This window comes from Callorhinus ursinus, unplaced genomic scaffold (assembly GCF_003265705.2).
Source record: "Callorhinus ursinus isolate GAN/ISIS: 27379988/994484 unplaced genomic scaffold, GSC_fseal_2.0 scaffold1, whole genome shotgun sequence".
NCBI lineage: Eukaryota > Metazoa > Chordata > Mammalia > Carnivora > Otariidae > Callorhinus > Callorhinus ursinus.
Window position 1 is genome coordinate 37,651,380 of NW_027397063.1, and position 17,942 is coordinate 37,669,321.

Sequence of the window (17,942 nt, forward strand, 5' to 3'; positions counted from 1 at the left end):
GGGGTCAGAGGGAGAAGCAGACTCCCCGCTGAGCAGGGAGCCCAATGTGGGACTCGATCCCAGGACTCCAGGATCATGACCTGAGCCGAAGGCAGTCGCTGAACCAACTGAGCCACCCAGGCGCCCCGTGTTGGTTTGTTTTTAAATTTTGATCCCCCCTCGTTAGCCCCTGAAGCTGTGACGTAATTTTGGTTCCACAACCTGGAAAGTACTTACGTTCTGGTTGTGTAGTTGCATTGCATATTCCGTTCTATATAATACTTAAATACCGTTTCATGTGATTTTTAAAGAATTAGAAAAACAATTACACGTTTTCGTATAGTCAGTATATCACAGCAGTTAATTTCAACTGTGATTTTAGAAGGCTGCAGATATGGTAGGCATTTGGGGAAATCACTCTTTTTCCTTTTCCCTCAGGTTTCATCAGTTTCACCCTTTTCTGTGTGCAGCTGATTTTAAAAAGATTGCTTCCTTGTATGGTAGCGATAAGTTTGATTTGCCCTATGGGATAAGAACATCAGGTCAGTAATATTATTCTTTACCTAACCCTATTAATGTGAATGGTGTTTGATGTGAACCACATGTTTATATAATTTTAGGGCCTTTTAATGTTTATGTGTCATGATTCCTAAAGGAAATGATTTGGAGACGGGATGAAGGAAATTAAATTTCAATATAGAAATCCCTACTCCTTTTTGAGGCAGTGTAGAATTTAAGAATAAAATGGTAGATTTGTTGTTTTTATTGAGAAACTGCTTTTTTACTTTGATTTAGCCATGGTATTATTCATGTGTTCTGATGCCTTAGTTTAGTGCAATGTAGAATTAGCAGGATACCCTGTGGGTTGGATTAACATCCTCCCCAGCTCCCCTTTTCGCCTGTTTACCTCTGAGTTTTATTTTATTTCATCAATTTAAGACCTAGCTCCTTGATCAGCCTTTTAACCAGCAGGTATTTCACTGTTGCCAAATTGAGAGGGAATCACTCTATCTACTAATGACAGACTAGTCTTCTCTTTGCTTATTGACACATGAATTGGCTTTATGTAGCTTTACGTTGTAGTTTTGGGAGAGACCCTGAAAGCCCAGGAGGAGATAAGCTTACAGTTTTCTGAGTTAGATTTTGCATATTCAACTGATCCTGTTTTGTGCTTGTGGATTGTATAAATGTGTGTGTATATGTTTTAAAAACATATTGCAAAGAATTTGATAATACATCTAAATTTACTGAAAATTGGTTTTTAGACTAATGTCAGTTTGAAGGGCTATATTCTCTACTAATGTCATCTGATGTTGATATTTTAGGGGTTACTTTTTTATGATTGTTTTCAGATTAAGCATCTTTTTTTTTTTTTTCTTGAGTTTTTGTAAAGTGCCCTTGGAGCATTTTTGAGTGTGCCTATTGAGTGGTGCTGGCTAGTTGCAGTTGTATCATTAATTTTCACCACGGAATAAATCCATGGAGCTGTACCAGTTTGAAATGGGTTTGGGGGAGGGAAGGGGGCAGATGGCTTACTATGTACCTAAGAAGCCATGATTCCTTTTATTTATAATATTCCATTTGTTTTCTAGCGGAATATTTTCGACTTGCTCTTTCAAAACTGCAGAGTTGTGATTTCTTTGACGAGTTTGACAAGTGAGTTTATTTCCTTGCTTTTGTTTGACTTTGAGTTTGAGCTAATGGGGTTCAAAATGTGCACCCCAATTTAAAATGTCTTCATTCAAGAAAATTCCTTAGTATTTGTGTATAACTAAAACCTCTAGTAGTTATTTCTATGAAACTTCAAATAAACTACAAAATTAATTCAGAAGCTGCATAACTGGTTGCCTCAAAAGTCTGCAGAGAGCCTTATGATGAGCAATGCTAGTTCCGGGTCAAGACACTGTAATCCACATTCCTCTTTTCTAAGTTGTTGGTACTGAAGAATTAATTCATAGCTTCTGTTAATCAGCTCACAGCCCCCTCCATGGGCTGTTTCCTGTACCTCCCATGTGCCTTTTTAACACGAGGATCCTTTCTGTTTCACTTGAATATTGGATTTCAGAAGGAGCTCTCTTCCTCTTACTCAGAATTATACTGGAGGGAAGCAAACAGCTTGTTTAGATAATACGTTTTCTGACTACAAAAGGTCATTTAGTTTGTAGGATATTCTGGCATCAAATTAGCCCCGTAGCCATGAAATTGCTAAAGATAGACTTCTTAGCAGGTATACTTACTTTTACAGAGGTAGACTTTCTTCACAAATGTTTAAGCTACATTTTAGGATTTGGCCAGTGGTCCAGTGGGATGGTACAGGTAGTCTGCAGATGTGAGGCTTCCATTAAAAAGGAAAATGACAGAATTTTCCCTCTTGCTCAAGAGAATAGGGGTGCTATTAAGCGGAAACATAAGTGAGGGTAGTAGACGGAGGTGTGAAAATGGAGATAGAATTTGCAGAACAGAGCTGGCAGAACAGTGCTAGATTTTATCTGAATTTATCTCCTTTTCCTCTGGGAGCCAAGATTATCAGAGGGTGGATTATTTAATAAGTGTTGCTCATTTCAGCTTGTATTTACTTGTTATAATTTAAAACTATGCCATCAACTTAATTTCAATTTTTGATTGCATATCAACAGTAACCGCATATATTTTTTAACCTAAAGTTTTATAGCTCTAATGGGTAGAATATTGTTTTGTGCAGACCTTTGGCATATGAGCATTATATCATGCTTTCTAATTTTTACCACCACCCTGCAAAATATCCCCAATAATCCTTTTTTTTTTTTTTTTTTTAATGGAGGAACTGGAACTAGGCACACATATGTAGTTTGCTACAGTCAGCAAATGCTAGAGCCAGGATGTGAACCTAGAGAGTTCCGTCCAGTGCCTGGATATTTGACTTAAGAGTAATTATCTACAAGATCCTTGTCCCTGTAAATGGGAGCTACTGTTAGGATTCTTGGTGGGGGGAGGGGGTGTGACTGGAAGTTTCATTCTTTCCTGGTTTTTATCTTAGAACTAGATTGTACTGTATAGAGTTGCTTTTAGAAGCCTTCTGCCCCAGGTGTTCATCATCTGTGTGTGCCTCAGCCAGGCTCTTCCCTCTGTTCCTGCTGACTTGGTCTTGCTGCTCCCCACCCTTTCTTCCTTTGTCACTGAGCATGCCCCCCACTCCCACCCTCAACCCGTGTCAGACTCTGAGCATCACCCGTATTAGAGGGGAGGTTGGTGTGGGTGGTGAGGAGGGATTAAAGATCTTGCTGATTACACAGGAGTCCTTGAGTCTGAAGTTGTCAAGAGACTGAAGTAGAATAAAATATACAGTCAGAGACTTTTCAGGTACAGAGTGAATGGAAAATGTCCTTGTAGGATCCCCACAGAGTACGCACAGGGATGCGCTGATACTCAGCATTGCTGAATTGCTGGTTTGATGGTGCAAAACCTGTTTCCTAGGGACTTGAGAAAGAGTATTTCGAAAGTAGATAAGAATATATTTATGACACTATTACATTCCATTTGCATATTAACTTTTGGGTTGGGTTCACATGTAATAATAAATTATACCTATATTTTAAGTAAGTCATTCTACATTTGTCTGGAAGCCACTGTACAACACAAAGACAGTAACAGACCAGTCTGTGCCTGAAAAGTGTATTTTAAATAAACTCCAGAAGGTCAGAATATGCTAAACTACCTTATTGTTGCCTCTGAGTCAACTCACTTTGTCCCCTACGTGACCTTAAACATCTCCCATTTCTCCTCTCCACCTGGGAAAAATGCTCTAGAAGAAACAGGTCTGAGAACAGTCTCTTTCTAGGGCAGAGGGGATGGACCGCCCCAGCTGTGGTCTCGGGAGCTGACCTCAGGAGGAAGCTTCGTGGGCCCTGGCTGCTCACTCTTTGTCGTGGGTCTGTAGGTTGGGGGAGGCAGGGAGCTGAGCAGGAGAGGGGGTAGCTCGGCCTTTCTAGTCCCTTCCCCTGTGGACTGCTCTCTCCACTGATTTTATTCTCTCTCTACCCTCTTGGTCCCTTCCAGAAAGGTCCAGACATTTTGTCACTGTTTCAAATCCAAATCCTTTACAGTTCTACCAGATGCAAGTCCTAGTTTTGTTCAGTTACATTCCTTAGCTTGTGTGTTGCCCTCTGTTGGGACAGATTCCACTATGAATGGGAAAACTCTAACTATCAGATGCATTTACAAGATAGAAAGCTTCCTCTTTCTCACGGGTGTCACATAAATGCAGTCTGCAGGGTAACATTCAGGGCCAGTCTGCTAGCACTGATCAGCAGGGACCTGGGCTGTTCTGTTGTGAGTCTGCCATTTCTATATACATATCTTCTTCCTTAATATCCAGTGTGATGGTTGGACTTCCACCAATCTCGGCTGTATTCTGGCCAGTAAGGAGGAGCAAAGGGAAGGCCATGCTCGTATCCATTAAGACTTTCCTCCTGCTTTAAGGACGTTGCCCAGAAATCACATATAATACTCTATTACACCCAGGGATGTGCTGGAGCCAGTTGGCACCAACTTGAGAGCTATAGTTCTTTCCAGTTCCATGTTCAGTGCCATCAAGGTAGAAACTTGAAATTAGCCATTTTGGGAGTATTTTATGCCATGGAAATTGGCAACACTGCAAACCAGGGCTTCTCCTATCACCTCTTTTTCTCCCAGAGAGAACTGGTGGTTAATATTTGCTAGCAACCACTGACTGTATCCCATTGGCTAGGGATATAATCACAAGGCCACATCTAGCTGGAAGGTGGGCTAGAAATGTAGCCTTAAAAAAAAAAAAAAAAAAAGTAGTCTTTATTAAAAGTGGCTGTGTGCCCACATTAAAAAAGTCCTATTTTAAGGGACCTTATTGAGGGGCAGCTGGTCTCTGTGCCTGGTAAATATTTAGGATTCTGAAGTCAGTTATATAACTTTACCAACTTAGCTGAGTGCTTGAGGAAGTCAACCATGGTTTGTCTCTTGGAGAATTGATCACCGTGAAAGCTGTTGAAACATATTGTGTTGTAGATCATTTAGAAGGGGCATTTCTTTTTTTTTAATTTTTAAATTTTATTTTTTTATGAAGCGACTTTTTTTAAGATTTTATTTATTTTAGAGAGAGCATGTGCAAGTGGGGGGAGGGGCAGAGGGAGAGGGAGAAAAAGAATCTCAAGCAGACTCCACGCTGAGTGTGGAGCCCAACGTGGGGCTTGATTCCATGACCCTAACATCATGACCTGAGCTGAAATCAAGAGTCAGCTGCTTAACTGACCGAGCCACCCAGGCACCCCATGAAGAGACATTTCTTATGAAGGACTTGTTATATATGCCATATTGGTGGGTAATGTTAGTAAAGTAACTCTGAGGCACACTGATATGAGGAATTCTTAATCTCAGGAAACAAACTGAGGGTTGCTGGAGTGGTGGGGGGTGGGAGGGATTGGGTGGCTGGGTGATAGACATTGGGGACGGTATGTGCTATGGTGAGCGCTGTGAATTGTACAAGACTGTTGAATCACAGATCTGTACTTCTGAAACAAATAATGCAATATATGTTAAGAAAAAAAAAAGAAGATAGCAGGAGGGGAAGAACGAAGGGGAGTAAGTTGGAGGGGGAGACGAACCATGAGAGACGATGGACTCTGAAAAACAAACTGAGGGTTCTAGAGGGGAGGGGGGTGGGGGGATGGGTTAGCCTGGTGATGGGTATTAAAGAGGGCACATTCTGCGTGGAGCACTGGGTGTTATGCACAAACAATGAATCATGGAACCCTACATCAAAAACTAATGATGTAATGTATGGTGATTAACATAACAATAAAAAATTATTAAAAAAAAAAGTAACTCTGAGGCAGAGGGAGCCTTTTCCTAAAGCTAATACCATGAAGTAGTTGTGTGAGAAATAAACAAGGAAGGGAATAGGAGTGTGTGTGTTTAGCCATGACGCTTGTGTGAAAGACCCCTTGAGCTAAACCATTCCTGGCTTGTTCTCTGCTCTGCCTCTTCCCCTCGCTAACCACTCCCCCCTCGCCACCAAAACACAAAACAAACAAAACAACAGACTCACCTGTTCTTTTTCTAAGTTTTTGGTCACCTAGTAATTATAATAATTTGCCTCCCTTTGTATACTCATATCTGTTAGAAAAATATTTGCGTTATAGAAAATTGCGTTTCCCCCTAATTTTGTGACAGAGATTCTCTGTTCTCTGTGAAAAGAGGATACCATGCAATGGGACATGTGTATTACTCTATTTTTTTTTATTTCTCTTTTTATTTTTAGTGTAAATCTTGGACTTTTTCCTTTGTATTGTTTGAGTTTCACTCCCCAGCAATGGCCCAGCCGGTGGGAGTGGGGTAAACACTGGGGCACTGTGCTGTTTTGTAAAGAGTCCTGATTACCTAAGCTTACCTCCCCTTGCTGTGTTGTGTGGCCTGAGAGCCAGACTCTAAAGCAAAGTGGTGAATCTGAGAGATGGTCAGAGGCGGGAAGGGTGGAGATCTAGTCCAATTCCCTCATTTGAAAGGTGAGAGAACCAACGTCCGGAGAAGTTATATGGAAGGTGATATGGAGGTCTGTAGACTTCTGTTCTCAGTACCTCCTTCCACATTTGAACAAGCAAAGAGAAGACAAGACCCCACAACCGAATGTCTTGAACTGAGCATCATCTGAAGATAAGGGCAAGAGAATTCTGGAACTGTGAATTCTTTTGGATATATTCTTTAGGATTTCCAGGGCATCTCGTGCATTGTTTAATATAGCTTATGCCTTTATCCTTAACCTCAAACCATTTTTAGCCAGATGAAATTTAATACTCTAGCAGGGTTAAACCAAAACATCTCCAGGATACATGTGTAAGTTCATTGAAAACACATATATATTAAATAGGGTTTTTTTCTCTTAAAGATACATGATCTCTGTAGAATCTTCTCTGAATAGATAGTATAGGAAAACACATTTTTCTTTGCTGTCTCTCACCCGAAGATCAAGAATAGTAAAAGTGCCTCTGATTCTGGCTCTGAGCCAGCAGATCCCAAGTGTGGCAAAGAGAAACAATCTCAAATGTTGACAAATCACTTTTTTCAATTGAGGGTGAAATTTACATAAAAACGAACCATTTTAAAGTGAACAATTCAATGGCATTTAGTACATTCACAAAGTTAGGCAACCACCACTTCTAGCTAGTTTCAAAAAGACAAATAATTTTTTTTTTAAAGCAATTAGAGCAACCCTTTCCATGTTTGTTTTTTTTTCATGTTCCTCCTTTTATGGAAATACTCAGCTGGGCTCTCAGGCCAGGACTTTGGCAGCAGAGGAGTGATGGTAAACCAGCCAGGGAAGGAGAGCCTGAGAGGGTTTTGGGGGTGGGGGGGGAGGTGGAGAGAGGGGTAAGGAAGTAGTCAGGTAACATTTAAATAGATGGGTCAGCCCTTGAGAAAAAAGGCACTAACTGCTTTGTGTTCTTGGGCAAATTCCCAGGCTTCTGAACCTTAGTGTCACGGGAAGGAGAGGAACCGAAGGACCTCCATATGCGCAGGAGGCCGAGGGTGGTTTTAATTGTTAACGTTAAGTCGGTGTAACCAGTGCACAGTTGTTAAGTCAGTGTAAGCCTGGTCGAGGGGAACAGGGTAAAGAGTACCCAGGACTTCTTAGTACTGGTTTTGCAGCTTTGTGTGACTCTAGAATTATTTTGAAGTAGAAAGCCAACACTGAAACCTATGACCACCGAACTTCTTCTATGTGAATGTCCCTAGGAGCATTATTCCAAATAGCCCCAAAGTGGAAACAACCCAAATGTCCAGCTGCTGAATGGATAAAATAAATGTGTATGCATACAAAGGAATATTATTCAATCATAAAAAGGAATGGGGTACTGATTCATGCCACAGTGTGGATGAACCTTGAAAACGCTATGCTCAACAAAAGAAGCCAGTCGTGAAATCCCACAGAAAAATATTGTTATATACGAGAGCACGCCTTACTGTGTACGACTATTGCATGATGCCTTCTGTATGAAAGGGCCAGAATCGATAGAGCTATAGAGACAGAAGGTAGATTTGTGGTTGCAGGGGTGGGGGAGGGAAAAGGAGAGAGAGTGCTAGTGGCTGTGGGGTCAGAATTATGTAGTGGGGATTGCTGCACAGCTTTGTGAGTATGCGAAAGCCTACAGATTTTATTTAAAAGGGTGAATTTTAAGACTTGTGAATTATATTGCAATTAAAAAAAATGCTTCCTTTAATTTTTTTTTTACTAGAGAGAGGTGGGGGGAGAGAGGGAGAGGGAGAGAGAGAATCTTTAGCAGCTTCCAAGCCCAGCATGTGTGCCTGATGTGGGGCTCGATCTCAAAACCCTGAGATCATGACCCGAGCTGAAATCAAGAGTCGGACACTTAACTGACTGAGCCACCCAGGCACCCCCCAAAATAAAATGCTTTAAAAAAAAAAAGAGGTGGGATGTTTGAGGTGACCTCTAGGTTCCTTTTTATCCTCTGTGGCACTTTGTTTGGAAGGCACCGTGAAGCCGTGCCTAAAACCAATGGTTCGGAGTGGCAACTCCGGTTCTCTTGTCTTCTTTTCTGTGTGTTGCTGCTGTGGATTTCTTAGGACTCGGATTTCTCTCTTTATTCTCCAAAGCACAGCTCACGTGAGGTGGCCATGTTTGACACACTTCACTAACGACTGAGGATATTTAAGGAAATCACATCACAGAAAAGCAATACTTAAAATGTGCATGTTACAAGGCCCTTTCTGGGTGTCCATGTAGCTCCTGAGTACCGGTCTGCACCCAGGTCCCCAGAATGCTGCCATCTCCTTAGTGGGAACATGTTCTCCCTTGACCAGAGCAACTGAATCCCTGAATCACAAACTCTCAGCTCCCACTCAAATGCATGAACCAGCTCTCCACCCCCAACTGCCACCATTGCCTTCTGAAAGCCTGCCAGATTCTGTGACGAATGCTTGAGTCCTGCGTCGATGGTTATAGAGTAACCATACATAAATATCTTACCTAATTGAAAACCCTGTGCTAAGTCCACTGCCTGCTAAATGGACAGGGATTTGTGACAACTGCCTCGTTCACCCAGGCAGGATCCATTATATCAGCAGAGCTGGGTCAGACTGGCAACCAGCCAGGGTGGGAGCATGGCCTTAGACAACCTAAAAATAAAAAGATTTAGACTTTAGTAGTTGTTTATGAAAAAGAGCCCAGGCTCTAAAAGGATCTCAGTGTCTGCATCACTAGCCCGGGCATCCTGCTATTTTCGGCCAGGAGGAGAACTTTCGAACCATGTTCTTGCTGGGGGTGAACTCTTTTCTGGAGCATCTAATAGACTTCTCTGATATCTTTCTGCCCAAGGTGGGGTCATGGGGCCACCTCCAGACCAACTATTAGGCTTATGAAAGCAGGGCTCTGCGAGCAGGCACGCAGGGTAATGCGTGTTGGGAAAGGGGCTAGTGGGGTCTGCATGGATTGTTACACTGAAGCTGGAGTGATATATTTTAATGTGTGTGATACTGCTGAAGGGAAAAATGAATGTCAGAAAGCATTCAGAAGACAGGTCACAGGTCCTTTGAAATGGGCGATTCGTGTTTACTTTCTCCGCATTGATGGTGTTGATGTTTACCTCTGCATAAGGTAGTCAGTCTTCTGGGTTTGCCTGGCTTGATGAGAAGCCAGGCCTTTTACGTGGGGGAAATGTAATCTCTCACCATGATTGTTTCAGCACTTTTCCAGATTTTCCATTAACAGGTTCAGGCACTCCGTAATGATTTTGTTTTCTGGGTGAGCAGTTTGGGGCATTTGCATTTCCCTACCTGTTTCTGGGGTGGGGGAAGGAAGAACAGATACCTCCTTTCCCAGACACAACAGGAGAGAAAACAATCACCACCCTTAATGTAACAATCAAACTGATTTCTGGTGTACAGCCTGTGAATCAGGAAGTTTTAGATTGGAGAGTATAGTAATATAAATGAGACTATTCTTGCCGTCTAAAGATCACAGTTGTCTGTAACTATTCGGGCATGAAAGTGGCATTAATTAAATATGGTGAAGTTATACAGTTACCCAAAGGACACTGGAAGTTACTGTTTCACACAGGGTGCAAGGGAAGCCAGGAGCCCAGACAAGGCGGACGAAGCCAAGGAGATAATGACTCAGATTTTTGGTAATATGTGGGGGTCCCTGCTGGGGAGAGCATTGTGAGATGTGTGGTTCAGACTGCAAAGCTGTAGCATTGCGTGTTTCCCAGACTCATGGGGGCATTGTGAGTACTAGCAGTAGATGAGATACTATTGCCAAAGAGTAGTCCTAGCAATGCCCCTAGAAGAGTTTCTAGTATTATATATGATCCTCAGAAAAATGTGTGGGTCTTTGCAATATCCCTTACCAGAAGGAGAAGTGAAATTCACTGACCAGATTTCTCTTCAGGGGTATTGGTGAACTTTTTCTATGACAAAGGGCCTTCCCTCCAGCTGCCCCCTACAAAGCTCACAGAGAAGAAAATAGTGAAATTTCTAAAAATGTGGTGACCCTTCAGCTGTAAAGTGTCTTTAGAATTGGAGTCCCCTTGAGTGAGGCAGTATCTCTGAGATTTCTTTCCATTTTTCCCAAGTCCTTGAACCTCCTGGGACGATGAACAGGAAGAGGCTGTAGAGCGTACATACAAGGAACGACCTTCTCTCTGTGGCTGATCCTCAGGGCTCTTGTAGTAAAGATCTGCCTCTAAACCTCAGCTCCCTTTTCCCTTGACCGGAAGGCTTGGTAGGATCTGTGAGAGGGAGGTCCAGGACCTTGAGCCTGAGTGGGGACAAGGAGTGTGACCTATTCGTATGACAGATGATCGCTTCTCTTATCACAATACTCTTTCGGCCACATGTGATCTGGGGCTTGATGACCAGCTGTAATCCAGTCTGATAAAAATAACACTGAGGAGAAGTTTCTGCAAGCATGAAGTTTCAGCCTATGGGTTTATTGCTGAACAGGGATTATGGAACTGGTTGTGTCTGGGGGTGAGCTGAGCTACCTCTTTCTGGGTCATCTTCAGAAATGAGGCTTGTGGGTATGGGGTCCTTTTTTGGGGCTCCAGGTTAGAAACTCTGGAGACACAGTGGTGCTGTGAGTTCCTATCTAGCCTGGTATGTTTGATGATGTTGGTCAGGCAGCATGGTGTCAGGCTGGATATCCCAGGCCAGAACAGATGCTGTAGCCCCGGGGGCCCCTGGGAATAGGAAGTGGCCTCCAGTCATAGGGGAGGAGGTTAATCTGGTGCCATGATGATGGTTATTTCTCCTCCAGCTCCATGCAGGTTCCGTAGGAACAGAGCTGTTACTCTGATCCTCCATTCCCAGCCACCCCTCCCCGGTGCCCACAGCCTTGCTCAGCGGGGAGGTGGGAGCCAGCTTCAAGAGGTTGAGCCTCTGATTTGCATTAAACTGGCCCCAGGGTTCTGGAAGGAAGAGTCAAACAAGCTATGCGGATGAGAAGGGCCCTTGTTAGATAGTATTCATAAGATGGGTCTGGTGACAACATACCCAGAGAGGGAAGGGTTTGGAATGTGTTTGCCACTGTTCCCATCTTCTCCGTGCCACCTGGTCACAGAGGTCAAAGAGCAGAGCACCACTGAGAGTTTCCTTCCTGGAATTTAGAGCATATTGTGATCTGTCCATGATAGGAGTTTTGGGGGGTACATCATCAAGGAGTGCCTGGACAGTGTCCCCCCAACCCAGTCTCTGACACCTGTGACATTCTGGATCTTCTCGTTTTTGTAACAAAGTAGACACTGATTTTGATATGACTCGTTAAGTGGGGAGCTAAAAGCCCCAAATTAAAATGTGTAAAAAAGTGTTTTCCAGTATTAAAAGCTTACCAAATAGGTGAACTAAACAAATTCTAATGAGGAAAGGTCAATTGATGTGTCTATGCATACAATGTATATATTGTCTCTTCTTAACCTGACAGGGCCAGTGCTTGGCTCTTTTTAGTTATTCCTGTATTCTTGCATTCCTTACAATTATTTGTTTATTTAAGTAATCTCTACACCCAGTGTGGGGCTTGAACTCATGGCCCGACGTCAAGAGCCACATGTTGTTCCAATTGGGCCAAGCAGGCGCCCCTCTAAGTTTACATGTTCTGTAGTATTTGTGCAGTTTTGCTACTCATTAATTTCCTAAGAGCCTTAAGGTCTAGAGTTCATCCGGTCTGCTTTATTCACGGTTTTTAGAGAAACAGGTTTTTTTCTTTATACTTTCATGTCATGAAGGCCTTGGAAGGACAGTCTCACCAGGCTTTCCCCTCTGTAGTCTTGTCCTCTAAAGGAGAAGGATGTGATCTGTATCGTCATTTTTCAAGGCCTGGCCGGGAGGCGGTCAGAGCCTGGAGATAGATGGGCCAGGTTGGGTTTGCTGAGAGCTGATGGTACACAGTGCGTGGTTCTAGGCTGATCCCAGCCAGCAACAGGAAGTCCCACTTCATCATCTACTTGAAAGCTCTCTGCTAGGAACACAGCATGAACTTTTAGTTTATATTGGTTAAGCTCCAAGAAACAGAACATGTTGGGGGAATTGAAGTGCTCGTGGGCAGGTCCAGGAAAGATACACCTTCCCCACCAGATTCCAAACTGTCTCCACATCAGTAAGATGCAGCAGTGACCCAGAGCTAGAATCAGGATTCTCAGGGAGTGAGAAACGCTGGGGAAAAAATGTATAGCTATGTCATGTAAACACACTTGTATCAATATTAACATGCAGAATCGTGGGCCAAGTGGTGTTTTTGTCCTTCAAGAGTCTGGATGCGAATCCTGATTCTGCCTCTTGGGAGTACGACTTCGAAATGTTAACCAGCACTTCTCTGAATGCCTTCTTCATTTGTAAAATGGAAATATCGGGCTTACCCATCTCAGCAGATGGTTATGAGAATCAAATGAGGGAATGTGTATGGACTCACAAGCACCTGTTAGTTGCTAACAATCATATACTTCCTATGGAATGCTATTTCTTGAATCCTGTATCTTTCTAATATATCCCTAGACCTGTAAGTCACAGTTGGTTCCTCTTCTACTTGTGCAACAAGTGAAATTTGGCCCTGGGTTCTGGAAAGGATGAACAAATTCTTGGAATCACCCAGTTACATGAAAGATGTCTCAACCTCTCACTTGTCTGTTTGCCCAACAGTGTGCCATGTAAAAAGTGCGTGGTGGTTGGTAATGGAGGAGTTTTGAAGAATAAGACATTAGGAGAAAAAATTGACTCCTATGATGTAATAATAAGGTAAATATATTTCCTATTTGCTAACCTGGAGTTGTTTCAAAGGAATACGATTTTCTATTTTAGTATGACTGCGTTTAAAAGGAAGATGAGTTGCTTAGATATATTTAAGTACATTAACACAACCAGTCTCTCAGTCGTCGTTGACTAGAGTAGGCCTAAATTTCCAGGTCATTCACTTAGCAAATATTTGTGAAGTCTCCTTAATATGCCAGGCACAGTTCCAGCTCCAGGGCATATAGCAGTGAATAAGAATAATGTTTTTGCTCCCCATGGAGCTTACATTGTAATGAGGGGAAGAAAACAGTAATTACATAAATAAGGAAATACAATAATAAATGCCATACAAACAGTTAAAACATATGTGACAGCCAATGATTGAATAGCTACTTTAGAATGGATGACCACTTTGAGGAGAAGACCTCTAAGACAGACCTACGTGACTGTTATAGTACCAGCCATATGAAGACTAGGGAAGAGCAATCCAGGCAGAAAGAATGTTTAGTGCAGGTCCTGGGGAGGACATGATCCTGGGTTTGAGAAGAGTACCAAGAAGACCAGTGAGGGAGTCGGGCAGCAGGCTCAGGGAGAGTGGTACAATCGCAAGCCAAAGAGGAAGGCAAGGGGGGACGGTTGTAGAGGACTGTGTGAACTGAGATTAGAGCTGGGATTTTATTTTAAGTACAACAGGAACCTTCTGAAGATTTTTAAGCGAGAGAGGAATCTGACCTGGCTATGTTTTTAAAATACCTTGGCTGTGGCATGGACAGTGGGGTATGAGGGACAAGAGTAGAAATAAGGAGGCCAGTCAGGTGGCTCTGTTCAGGCAGATGATGGTGGCTTGGCACAGGATTGTCCTGACAGAGAAGGATGTAAGTGGATAGACTGAGACACGTCTTAGAGGTAGGGTTATCGGGATTTGTCGACGTGTTAGGTGTGAGGAGAGATGGGAATAAAGGAACCACATACCTCTTCCTGGGTTTTCAGCCGGAGAGATTGCCTGGATGGAGGTACCACTGTTGAGTTGGGGGGAAGACTAGGGTAGGAAGACGTTTAGAGGAGAATCAAGATTTCTGTGGGAACATGGTAGATTTGAGGTGCTTACTAGATTTGTAGTGGTAAGTCAAGTAGGCATTTGGTTAAACAGGTTAAAGGCTTGATGGTAAACAGCCTGTAAGCTATATTTACACCACGGTCTGGGCAAGATTTCCTAGGGAGAAACACAGAAGAAGGCTTAGGACTGAGTCTTGAGATACTCTATACTTGGAGGTTGAGCAAAAAAGAAAGAAAAGAGTAAAAGAGATGGAAGAGGATCCACCAGTGAGGTAGGAAGTGTTTTAAAGGAGAGGAGAAGGGGTCACCCATGACCAGCCGGTGAGAGGTCATGCAAGATATAGGACAAGGTTCACCATTGGACTGGCAGCCTGAAGCTCACTCATACTCTTGACAAAAGCAGACTTGGAGACATGATATGGGGAGTGGCCCAACCAGAGTGGTTTGAGGAGAGAATGACAGGTGAGAAAGTGAGCAACCAGTGTAGGCAATTCTCTTGAGAAGTTTTGCTGGAGAGTCGAGAAATGAGATGGTAGCTGGAGATAGTTATGGAATCAGAGGAGGCTTTTTTTTTTTGTTTTTTTGTTTTGTTCCTTTTATAAAGATAGGAGATTCTAGAGCATGTTGGTAAACTGATGGAAATGAACAAAGAGACTGGTGTGGTAGCAAGATGGGATGGGCGTCCAGAGTGCAAGTGTGGTTGGTCCTCTGTAATGGAAAGGAAAACTGGGATTGTAGTTATGGCTACCAAGAGTCCCACAGATGGAGTGGAGGGAAGGTGAGGACATTTCTAGCTCTATTTTCTCGTTGAGAGGTTGAAGTAAGGTCATCCTGTGTTGTGTGTGTTGGGAATGGCTATGAATAGTCTTTTGAAGAGTGGGGCAGTGCGTTAGGATGACCTGGCAGTCCTTGGGGGTTTTGCTGGGTTACAAGCTGCCAAGAGCTTCTGCATAGTGAGGTCACCTTATTTTCTGTTCACTATCCATTTTGAGGAAGCTGTGAAATTTTATCCACATGAATTTTTGAAACATGAATTTCCTTACCTGTAATTGTCTAAACATTTGATCATCCAGCACCACAGCAAACCCTTGTGGGAGAATGCCACGGGTACAACATTTATGAAAGTCACTTCAAGTGTTAAGGCTGTCTTACGTTACATGGAGTCAGTAGCAAAGGGTGAAACAGTATTTATCCTCCCAGGGGGACACTGTTTTGGAAACAAAGCATTCCTTTTAATAGCATGCCTTCATAGTGTATGCGTAAATAGTGCATGTCTAACTTTGGCACTGAGCATACGCAAACCCAACAGTAGATCCTTTGTGGTTCTTTAGTTCACTCTAGCAATAACATTTATTTGGTTGTGTGTGGGTATAATACAGCAATTTTATATTACCCTGTATTACAGAGCTCAACAATTCTGATGGGTCTTCAGATCACCTTCAGAGTGATTCTTGTTTGTCAGTCCATGTGCTACATGATTGTGTAACCTTGGGCAAGTAACTCTCTCTCTGGACTGCAGGGCCTTTATCCAAGGGGTTTTCTCTGGATGTCCTCCAAGGTCTCTCTTAACTCTAGTAGTCTTTGGTTCTATGTTCAAATTTTGTTTTATTGAGTCTTCGGTTTTCCTGGAGGTAGGACTGAATTATCAGTCGCCCCACAATTAATGTTCAAATCCAGATGAACATTTCTGCCTTTGATCAAGCAGCCATTTCATGAAAGGGAATTATTTCCTTGGCTGTTATGCATTAAAAAAAAAAAAAAATCTGTTGCCCTGTAGCTTTACGCACTGGGCCCGTGGACGCAGCTGTCTGTCCTGCTCTGAAAGCTCTGAAACTTGGGGATGGAATTGGCTCATACTGCACTTGGTATACATATTTTGTGTGTTTTACTCCCCACAGAATGAATAATGGTCCTGTTTTAGGACATGAAGAGGAAGTTGGGAGAAGGACCACCTTCCGACTCTTTTATCCAGAATCTGTTTTTTCAGATCCCAATCACAATGATCCTAATACTACGGCGGTTCTCACTGCTTTTAAGCCGCTTGATTTAAAGTGGCTGTGGGAACTGCTGACGGGTGGCAAAATAGTAAGTTGGCAACATTGATCTGCCTTCTGATTACCTTCAGGTTTATTAAAAAAATTTTCATTAAAAAAAAGACAACCACAATGTTCTAATTTGTGTTCTTTTTTTTTTTTTATTTCAGAACACTAATGGTTTTTGGAAGAAACCAGCCTTAAACTTGGTCTACAAACCTTATCAAATCAGAATATTAGATCCTTTCATTATCAGAATGGCAGCTTATGAACTGCTTCACTTCCCAAAAGTATTTCCCAAAAATCAGGTACGTATTTTTCTTTGCACAGTTCCAAACTAAAGATCTGGCTAGGGTAGGGTGGAGAGATCCTAGGGTTCTCAGAAAGGATGAGAACCATGACTCGCAAGGTGGCTTCTGAAGGCCACATCCGAGGTAGTGAATCAGGTATCTGTGGGTATTATGTTTATGTTTTTCAGATTGCAAGGAAGGAAAAAACCTTAGGTGGAATGTTTTTTTCTGCCCTTGCGGAGCTCTTCTGGGGTCTCCTCCTGCATGCCCCAGCAACTCATTTCTCATAACCTCGTCTTCAGTGTTCTGTGATGAGGAGGGTGCGATGGGGTGGGGGCGCGGCTGGGCAGGCTCTGCTCAGAGTAGCAGGACGGCTTCTGGACAAGCACGTGGCTACTGAGGCTAAAAAGAACTGTCTCAAGCACTCTGATAAAAATATCACAGGAAAGCCAGAGGAAAGGTGAGGAAGGGCAGGGTAGTTCAGAAGTATTTCTAAGGTCATAGAGGAGACATTGTTGAAACCCCAAATTCTTTAATTAAAAGGAGTCTCACCGACTTTGACTCTTGTAGCCCTTTTGTTTACATTCCCTAGAAGACAGTATCCTCTGGACCCAGTGGCACGGATTGGTTTTTCATTTGAAGGTTGAGAAACTGTGTGACCTAAGAGCTCAGCTGAAACGAGGTTTCCCTTTTTAGTAATCAGGGAAAACCCAACAAAATATACACACATCATGTACCTTTTTTTTTGGTATGATAAAAACATTCTAAACTTTAGAATAATTAGATTCTAATGCTTATAATGAAACAACTTATAAAAGAATATATATATATCAAGTGTGTGTGTATATATATATATTTTTTTTTCTGCCATTTCCCCTTCCATTTAGCTATTCCCCTATTTATAGACCTTTCCGTTTGTATCCAGCTTTTTTCCTATCTAGAAATGCATGTGATTATAGGGCTTTTCGGCCCACTTGTATGATTTCTGTAGGATAGACTCCTAGAAGATGAATTCCCAAGTCAAAATGCGTAAATGTTTTAAACTTAAGCCTTATTTCTTAGTAATTTTGAGAGGAAAGGTCAACTTCTTAGTAATTTCTTAGTAATTTTGAGGGGAAAAGACAGCTTCTGAATGTTGAATTCTGAATTTATTTCCTAAGTGAGGTAAGATCAGATACAACCTTTGTTTTTTGCTTTAGGTAGTATCTCCAAAAGAATAGGAAGACCCTGATCTTAGAGATGATGCTAAAACTAGTTGTAACTAGATTAAAATTCCAGTAGAACATGGCATCCCAGAAGCCAAATTAAGGACACAGCAGTATTTCAGAGAGGTCTGTTA

General features: G+C 42.4%; 1 protein-coding gene across 10 annotated transcripts in view; it reads left to right on the forward strand.

Annotated features, from left to right (window-relative positions):
• ST3GAL6 (ST3 beta-galactoside alpha-2,3-sialyltransferase 6) overlaps positions 1-17,942 on the forward strand; it is an 81,322-nt gene that overhangs the window by 56,891 nt on the left and 6,489 nt on the right. For all 10 annotated transcript variants that reach the window (XM_025873281.2, XM_073892497.1, XM_025873289.2 and 7 more), the window contains 5 exons: positions 418-521; positions 1,572-1,635; positions 13,135-13,230; positions 16,179-16,365; positions 16,484-16,621. In XM_025873281.2, coding sequence (XP_025729066.1) covers positions 418-521; positions 1,572-1,635; positions 13,135-13,230; positions 16,179-16,365; positions 16,484-16,621 — 589 coding nt within the window. The remainder of the gene's footprint in view (positions 1-417; positions 522-1,571; positions 1,636-13,134; positions 13,231-16,178; positions 16,366-16,483; positions 16,622-17,942) is intronic.